The following is a 9,404-nucleotide window of genomic DNA, read 5'->3' as shown; positions in this document are numbered from 1 at the left end:
TCGGGGCGGTGGCGGCGGGAGGGGCGGGCTTTCGTGTGGGAGGACTGGAATGACTGTGAGAATGCGCGGGTTCCGACTAGGTTTTGAGTGGGTCCACGCTGTCGAAGTCCGATGTGGCGGAGGTCGAGACACCCTAAACCTCCCCATAGTTTGGCACCAGTTTGCAGAATTTCAAACGTCAAAATTGGTCCGGACAATTTTGGTAACTATAGTTGAATGACTAGAAGTGTCCTAAATGTCCTATCCAGACATTTACAGACCGTTTGATGATCCGTGTTGGAGTTACCCTAACTAGCCATGTGTATCTTGAAAAAAAGTTAGCTAGCCTTGTGCTACAGGTAGAGTCAGTCAGCGTGCACATCTTCCTTCAGGCAAGACGCCTGTATCGTCCAATCAAAACATGCAAGCATGTGTCACATAAAAAACACATGGCATGTGTCTTCATCAAAATAGGCTTTCGCCCCGCTTTATAGATAAAGCAATTGTCCGTACAACCAACATTCAAAGTCCAGACCCAAATCGACGGCTGGGGCAACAGCACAATCATGCCTAAAAGAAACATAAAAGAAACAGGAAATCCTCAGTCCCGACCATTTTAGAAGAAGAATTTTGAAGTCCAGATTAATTTTTCTAAAACATATGCATACAGAAACATGTTGCCTATATATAGGTGGTGCCAAGGGAAGCCTTTGACGCTGAAACATAGCCGGTTGTCATCACACCATATGGCTGCAAGAGCATTGCTGGCGGTTGTCTTCCCATTTCTCCTTCTGGTTGTTGCTTCCAGCGCCGCCGACGGCGCCTTTGGCCTGCAGCCGATAAGCCGGAGGAGCTTCCCCAAGGGCTTCATCTTTGGGACGGCCTCCTCGGCCTACCAGGTTTTCACTCGTTTTTCCTCCATTGATCCATGGATCATGGTCTCCTTTCTTAGTTCAGTACAATCTGTTGACAAGTATGAAAGCTGCAGCATAAGCTGATGCTTGATAGTCATTCACCGGCCGAGACTCAAACTGATCGCATGCTTTAGGCCAACAACTCATTAAAAGAAACGTTGTAATATTAATTATACTAGAGGCAAGAGCACTAGAGATCCACAAACTTGCAATGTATGTGATGATTTAGTCCACAAACTTGTAAAAGATGATCGACCCATCCTTAAACTTGCATTGTGCGTGAAGTTTTAGTCCACAACCAATCAGGAGCGGACAAATGGCGCCTCGCTGGCGGCGGCGTGCCACATCCGCTCACCCCTGGCAATTTACAGAAGGACCTTCACCTTTCCAAAAATCACGCATGTGTACATGCCTGGGCCGCCCTTTCTGAACTGATTGTGCGACGTATATTGGCTGACCATATTGACAGAAGAATGCACACAAATAGCTGAGGCAAGCTAAAAATTTCCCATAATCTTCGTAGCATTGGCAGGATAGAACACACGGGATGGCCACAGGTCACAAGTCACTATTTGGTACAAAACTAAGAACATAACAGAAGAGCAAAGATAAACTGTTCACAGTAATTGATGGGCAACGCGCGTGCTGCTACTGCTACTACTGATGCAGGCAAGCTTTGCTTGGTTTAAGGCATCTCTAACGTCAATCCGTAAATTTTCTCCCTTATCCGTCCGCGGACACAGATGCGGGAGACCGTCTTCCAACCGTAGCAGCATATATTTTGAACCAACCGGACGAAATTCGTGCAAACACGGCCGGATTTCATACAAACCGGACTAAACATTTTCATTTTGAATTTATTTTAACTAAAGAAGGTAAAACAATGTGCACGTACAGTCGCGCGGAGCTTCGCTCCCACGACACGGTACACTAGTCTACGGCCAGCCGTGGCAGATCCCTTTGTCTTCCCCATCTCCGACAGCCCGCTCACCGGACTGCTGGGAGCCCCGGAGGTATATGCTTCAGTGCATAGGGCGGCTCGCTTCCCCACCGCTCATCGGAGTGGAACCGCCGGCTGATGCTTCAGCCGGAGGGGAAGGGGGTCCGCCTCCACTTTCGTCGAGCCCAGGCGGGGGGTCGGCGATGGTCTGCATTGAAGAACCGGACAAGAAGACACCGACTGTGTACGCCGGCATTGCCTCGGCGGTGGCCTTCATGGGACCCAAGCAGTGACGGCCTCCCGTGTTCTACTTCTCCTCGATGATGGCGGCTTGCATGGACGTGCTGGCCGCCACCTCGTCAATGTCAGTGCAGCCGGCTTCTTTCTCCGCCGGCATGAAGCGGCTACGCGAGCGTCGACGAGGGATGGCGCGGTTCCGGAGACATGCATTCCTACACGCCGACGTTCGGGATATAGTAGACTACGATGGCGCCGCAAGTTGCGAGATAAGGCAAAACTCTAGGTGTTTTCAATATGTCTTTGGACGCGGAAGATGGTCCTATTATATATACTGCTATAGACGGTATCGTGTCGTGATCATGATCTCGAACTGACTTTATATAATACGACCAGAGACGGTATTGTGTCGCGATCACAATCTCAAACCTACTTACCGGACAAGAAATAATTAACTTGTATGCCAAGACATCAAAAAATAAAACGGCAAAAGGAAGCAGCAGTTCTGCAAGCTCACCTCGTTCTTCTTTGATGCTTTGCAATGGACAAAATGTGCTTACCTTGTAGTCCAACATTTGCCCTCCCCGTTGTGGATCGCCTCCACAAGGGCAGTGTAGTTCCAGTTCTTGATGACATTGTAAGGTCCATCGTGGATCTCCACCTCGATGGTGTACCCGCCATTGTTGACCAGGAAGATTATGTTGTTCTGTCCGCACCACAACATAGTCGACACATCATGTGCTGTCACCTGCAGACGATAGAATTACCCGAACATCGTATTAGAAACAGCACGCAGTGCAAACAAATTGCAGCACACGTCAGCAGAGATCGGATCCAGGGATGTTTCACTTGAAAGCTCACGTCACCAATGCAGCCTATGGCATGCTTGTCACTTGCCCCTCGCGCGTACACCGACTAATGCACCCACTGACCATCCAAAGGAGCGTGCAAGGCATGTACGCGCATTTCAATAGAGTTGCAGGGTTTTTTCACAAAAGTGCCGGGGCGAGCGGTTGTGCCACGACACGGCCAGAGTGGCGCCATTTGTCCGCTCCTAATTGGCTATGGACTAAAACTTCACACGCAGTGCAAGTTTAAGGATGGGCTGATCACCTTTTGCAAGTTTCTGGACTAAGTCATCACATACATTGCAAGTTTGTGGGTCTCTAGTGCTCTTACCTCATTATACTATACGCTATGTTTCATTCACTAAAAACTGGATGTTCCAGTGATCAGCAAGCTGCTTTCTTTTGCCCTCAAGTTGTTGGTTCCAAGCCCACACAATGCATGTCATTTTTTTTCCTCCATACGATTTTCAAACTGAATCAAAGTGATTTGCTAATCGGATCAGGCTGGAGCTGTTTTGCAAAAAAGAACCCTATAAATATTAGTCTGTTATTGAGCGATTAAACAAATGCTGGTGTGGTAGCCATGTAGCCTTTTTTTCACCCTAAATAAGTTTTGGCCTTATTTAATAGAATAAATGAGTTTATGACCTGAATTTGACCGTTTTTCGAGTTGTTGGCCTAAAATGTGCAATCAGTTTGAGGTCATGTACTAATGGCATATTTCACTCTTAATTATAATGAAATCTATCATTATGAAAATTTTGGTTCTAGCACCGTCTAATTAAAAATTTGGTGGACATTCACATGCTGCAGTATGAGGGTGGCGCAATGGAGGGGGGCAGGGGATCAAGCATCTGGGACAACTTCACTCACCAACACCCAGGCATGTATATACATCTTCTATACACAGTGTATATCATTTTTATTAGCAAATTGTTTCTACATATCTTCTTAATAAGAACATTTTCAAAGATCTTTTTGAGAGGTCAAGAGCTATAGAAAATCACCTTTTCCCACCGAGTGAAACATTCATGGTGTTTAACCACTGGATGGTAGAATTACACGCGCACACCTAAAAGCTAATCCAACGCTTGGGAAACCAATTCTGATTTAACAAAGTATTAGGCAACTTAGAATAAGAAACATGGTAGCAATGATATACTATATATACCACTCACACCTACAAAACGTAAATTTAAACTTCTCCAACTTCAACTAGTAAAAAAGTTGTTTAGAATAGCGAGGTGAAAATAGAAAATGAGATTTATAGCGAAAATATTTTGATAGTATCATAATTTTTACAAACACAATTTTAAGAAAAATAGAGTCAAAGTTAAGTGTTGGTGATTTTGCATATTAACAAAGGGAGTAGGATTACGGTAATATCTCAAGGACTGTACATCTGAGTATCTTACAAAATTGCAATGCCAATATTTGTAAAAAAAAATGCGATTAGCCAATATTTGTAGTTATATGGACAACTAGGCCTTTATATCCATTGATGTTCTGATTACCAACAAAGTAATTTGAATTTAGAACTGAGGTTAAATCATGATGTTCCTTTCAACAAAATGAATATACATGAGCATAATAGCCTTTTTCTCATAACACCCTACTGAGTAAATTACTTCGGCAGATAAAATTGCCGACGGAAGCGATGGGGATGTGGCAGTGGACTCCTACCATCTTTACAAGGTATTGATAGTGTATATGTCTTGCTTTTTAACCAGATCTTTATGGTGTTTCACAAATTATATGGTCAAAGATGTTGATCAAGATCAAATTGTGACAAGATCTTTAAATTTTAGTTCCAATCCAACAAAAAGAAACTAGGTACTCTCTCCATTTAAAAAATAATATATTGTCCTAAGTAAAAAAAGTGACGAAATCTATAGAAAAAATCTGCAAGGATATACAATAATGGAATTTATATTATATGAAAATATATTTCATAATGCATCTAACGAAGCAAATTTGGTGTTGTAATGCTGATGTATCATTGTATAGATTTGGTCAATCTTAATGAAGTTTGACTTAGGACAAACATAGAAGTTCAATTATCTTGGAAAGAAGGGAGCAGTAGTTGTTGAAGTATATTGAATTCATGCTCCAACCAACTCTCTCCATCAGTTCGAACTTTTGAATGAGTTGGCTGGAGCATGAATTTAATATGGTATCCGAGCCAAGAGGTCTTGAGTTCAAAACCATGCCAACGCAGTATTAGAAAAATAATTATGCGGCCTGCATAAATCCCACGTCAAAGGGCTAAATAAGCCTAGACGCGAGGGGGTGTTGAAGTATATTGCCCGCCTCTTTTCATTAGTTTGGATTTTTGGATGAGTTGGCTGGAGCATGAATTCAATAGTACTGATCCTAATTTGCCAATAACATAGGAAGATGTGCGCCTTATGAAGGATATGGGAATGGACGCGTACAGGTTCTCCATCTCATGGACAAGAATTCTTCCAGGTATGCTATTTCAGACTGGAAACCTCCACTCTCATTTTTGGTCCCAAGTAGAAAAATATATTTTGCATCATCTTCGCATTTTCTAGTCTATAGAATGTCCACATCGATCTTAATGTCTTAATGCATAACAGATGGAACTCTGCGAGGTGGAGTCAACCAAGAAGGCATCAAGTATTACAACAACTTGATCGATGAGTTGTTGTCCAAAGGTATGTCGTCAAACTGTCAGTATGTAATTTGATTTATTACCTAATCTATTAAACTGCACGGAACAATTAGGTCCTTTCTTTATTTTATCAGATTATTCTTAAGATTTGAGATATTTTGTATATCTGCACAGGGGTGCAGCCATTTGTGACACTTTTTCACTGGGACACTCCACAGGGACTGGAAGATAAATATGGAGGATTTCTTAGCCCTAATATCATGTAAGTCAACCACTATTTATTTTATAAGAACATAACTCCCAGGCGTGACGTTTTAGAGATGAGCACAATGCAACTCTGTCTAAGTACCTTTTGAATAAGTAAGTTACAAAACAATTACAAAATATATTTTATATTTTTTTATGAGAAGTCAAACGAAGCATTTCTTTCTAATGCACCTTAATACTATGTAGGTTTTCCACATTAGCCATTGAAGATTGAAAAGGTGTGGCTAGAGCTTTGTAAAACTATTTCATTTATGATGGAGATAGTATCATGTGCAAACATGCACAGTATATATCAACTTTCAAAATAACTAACTCACAATGGTGCAGAAATGACTATAAAGACTTTGTTGAAGTCTGCTTCAAAGAATTCGGAGATCGCGTGAAGCATTGGATCACATTGAATGAGCCATGGTCCTTCTGCGTTTGGGGTTATGCAGAGGGCGTATCTGCACCAGGTCAGTGTTCTCCGTGGGAGAAGGCAAACTGCAGCGTCGGGGATTCAGGGAGGGAGCCATACACTGTTGGACACCATCAGATACTCGCTCATGCAGCAGCCGCGAGATTGTATAAACAGAAATATAAGGTGACTGATCCAGCTGTTCATCGTATCATGCAGCTGCAATTCATCCATGAATGTGATTGATATGGTGTACATAAAAAATGTAGGGCATGCAGAAGGGCAAGATTGGAATAACTTTGGTCGCAAACTGGGTTATTCCCATATCCCGTTCAAAGTCAAGCATTGCCGCGACGAAACGCTCTATGGAATTCATGCTTGGATGGTAAAAATTTTATCTTTCATGCTGGCATAATTTGTTGTATGAGTCTAGAAGAGAATGCAGATTGATCTTATGCTAGGAATAAAACCACTGTAGGTTTTTGGACCCGCTCTGCAGAGGAGACTACCCCCGGAGCATGAAAGTATTGGTCGGAAACCGTCTGCCGCAGTTCACCAAAATACAGTCTAAATTGGTGAAGGGTGCATTTGACTTCATTGGACTCAACTACTATACTACAAACTACGTTGGTAGCCTTCCTCCATCAAAAGGCATTAGGAACAGCTACTCTACCGATGCTCAAGCTATTCGTACCGGTGAGTCGATCATGCTAAATCCATAGTCAATCTGTCTCCGTTCTTTGTCTGCCAGACTAATAATATCATGGAAATTATCCCCTTCTAAAAATAAATATTAAGTGAATAATGGAGACTTTGCCATAGATTACATATGTTAATACTGCATGCTAAAAATTAGCCAATTATATCAGGTGTTCGAAATGGTGTTCCCATAGGTCCTCAGGTAACTAGCAACTTATCCTCATACACAGACTAATCTTCCTCAAGTTTTCTCCCAACTTTCTTTTCTGGATCGAGTAAATGACCTGCATGTAGGCTGCTTCACCTTGGCTCTACGTCTACCCTCAAGGCTTCCGTGATCTGCTACTTTATATCAAGGATAATTACCACAATCCAACCATCTATATCACTGAAAATGGCAAGTGCGTTTTCCTACCCTAGATAGGAACAATGAGATCAAAACGTATCTGAACAATTATTTGTCTCTCTGAGTATTTTAGGAACCAATGAAGCCAACAACAAGAGCCTACCACTCAAGGAAGCCCTCAAGGACGACGCCAGGATAGAGTACCACCACAGGCACCTTGATGCCCTGCTGAGTGCGATAAGGTCAGAGCTAGCAGCTTAATTTTACAGTCAAAATCAGTCAACAAGCCTCTAAATCAGACATCAACTGCTGCAGGGATGGGGCAAACGTGAAGGGGTACTTCGCGTGGTCACTGCTCGACGACTTCGAGTGGACGAGCGGGTACACGGTGCGGTTTGGGTTACACTTTGTGGACTACCACCATGGTTTGAAGCGGTACCCCAAGCGCTCTGCTGGCTGGTTCAAGAAGTTCCTCAAGGATGATCTCACAGATCAACTGGAAACCAACGACAAAGATGGAGGCGTTGTACGTGTTGCAGATTGCGATAGATGCTTGACTGATTATGCAGTGGTGTTGAAATATATTGCCCGTCTCTCTTCATCAGTTCGGACTTTTGGATGAGTTGGTTGAAGCATGAATTCAATATGGTAGCAGAGCCAAGAGGTTTTGAGTTCAAGACCCTGCCAACGCAATATTAAATAAAACAATTATGCGACCTACATTGATCCCACGTCTAAGGACTAAAATAACCTAGACGCGAGGGGGAGTGTTGAAATATATTGCCCGCCTCCCTCCATCAGTTCGAACTTTTGAATGAGTTGGCTGGAGCATGAATTCAATAGCTGGAACAATAAAAATACTCCACAATTTAAAGGTCAATGTAACAAGAGGCTCGTGCGTGAACATATCTAGTGATACCAAAGTATATAGATGGTATTAATTGTGGTATGAATGTCAAATGACCTTAAATTTGAATTCAAGAAAGGGAATAAATAAATATTTGTTGCATTATATCATATCTTATGTATCTTTCAATATATTGGAAAAAAGTACCACTCATTTTGTAGTAAAATTGAGTAAGATCGATTTGTCTCATGGTCTAATATGAAGCGGGGGAAAACCCTTTTTTGTCGAAGAGAATTAGCACAAATTCTGTAAATATGGTGTCCGAGTCAACCACCACATGTGTCTGACATTCACGAGGAGAATTATCAAAAATGGTGCTGCTTTTGTTGTTGGTGATTGTAAGGAGGATGGAGTTTTTGTCACCACTGTCCCCAAGTTGGTCATAACCAGGGGCGGAGCCAGAATTTGGACATAAGGGGGCGAAGGAGACATGATATATAGATTATTTTAAAATAGCATGCACAGCGTGTCGAGTACGACGTCTTTTAAAGAAGTAGAATAAAAACGAAGATAACATGAAGAGTGTCAAAAGCTCATGATCTCTTTGTCATTGCAACTAAAATCAACGATAAAAAGGGATAATTAGTTAATAATCTTATGCCATTTGATAAACATATGGTTTTTGTCTTCTACGTAAGCAATTTGTATAGCTTGTCAGTAAAAATGTAAATAAGTAATGAATCTTAATTCTTAAGAGCTTGTATATAGCTGTACCTTGATTAGGTCAAGATGAGTAGACAAAATTAACGAACAACAATCGGATGCGCAGATGTAGTGGCGGGGCGGCAGTGCGTTGCTTCAAGAGCGCCAGCAATCCAGTCAGTAGATAAGAAATCCAGCACGGCAGCCATCATCCTTGAAGGGCAACCGAGATTGAAAAGAGATTGATGCATTAGATTAGACTACCTTTTAGGCTTCAGATCGTGTATATGTCGTACCTTCAGGTTTTAGACTGCAAAGAACTCGATCAATTCAGGCGGTAGTTTCCCTCCCCGGCGAGTGGCGGCAGGCGAGACGGCGGCGGCCCTGGCGAACTAATAGAAGATAGAATCATCTATGTTCTGTACCCTCGTCCAATGCATATGACCTAGGGCCTCGAAGGTAAAACATACTGATGTGGCGTAAAATACGTACATGGCCACACGCCCAAATTGGTCTTTCGTTTTTACTGGGCCGTGTAGCGCTGATTATATATGCCTGCTGCCTATTTCTACGCATAGTAGTTGCTGTGAATC

The 9,404-nt window shown here is 42.4% G+C and overlaps 1 protein-coding gene across 1 annotated transcript; it reads left to right on the top strand.

Annotated features, from left to right (window-relative positions):
- The first annotated feature begins 4,554 nt into the window (after window positions 1-4,554).
- LOC119366130 (beta-glucosidase 12-like) lies at window positions 4,555-8,265 on the top strand. Its single transcript, XM_037631814.1, has 11 exons — window positions 4,555-4,613; window positions 5,312-5,387; window positions 5,519-5,596; window positions 5,728-5,815; window positions 6,148-6,403; window positions 6,487-6,602; window positions 6,696-6,913; window positions 7,087-7,118; window positions 7,211-7,313; window positions 7,396-7,504; window positions 7,578-8,265. The coding sequence occupies exons 2-11, from the start codon at window positions 5,327-5,329 to the stop codon at window positions 7,882-7,884; spliced, it is 1,368 nt and encodes a 455-aa protein (XP_037487711.1). The 5' UTR covers window positions 4,555-4,613; window positions 5,312-5,326; the 3' UTR covers window positions 7,885-8,265.
- Window positions 8,266-9,404: the final 1,139 nt, after the last annotated feature.

This window comes from Triticum dicoccoides, chromosome 2B, assembly GCF_002162155.2.
Source record: "Triticum dicoccoides isolate Atlit2015 ecotype Zavitan chromosome 2B, WEW_v2.0, whole genome shotgun sequence".
Taxonomy (NCBI): domain Eukaryota; kingdom Viridiplantae; phylum Streptophyta; class Magnoliopsida; order Poales; family Poaceae; genus Triticum; species Triticum dicoccoides.
The sequence above is the reverse complement of the archived record's forward strand: the minus strand, read 5'-3'. Positions and strand labels throughout refer to the sequence as shown.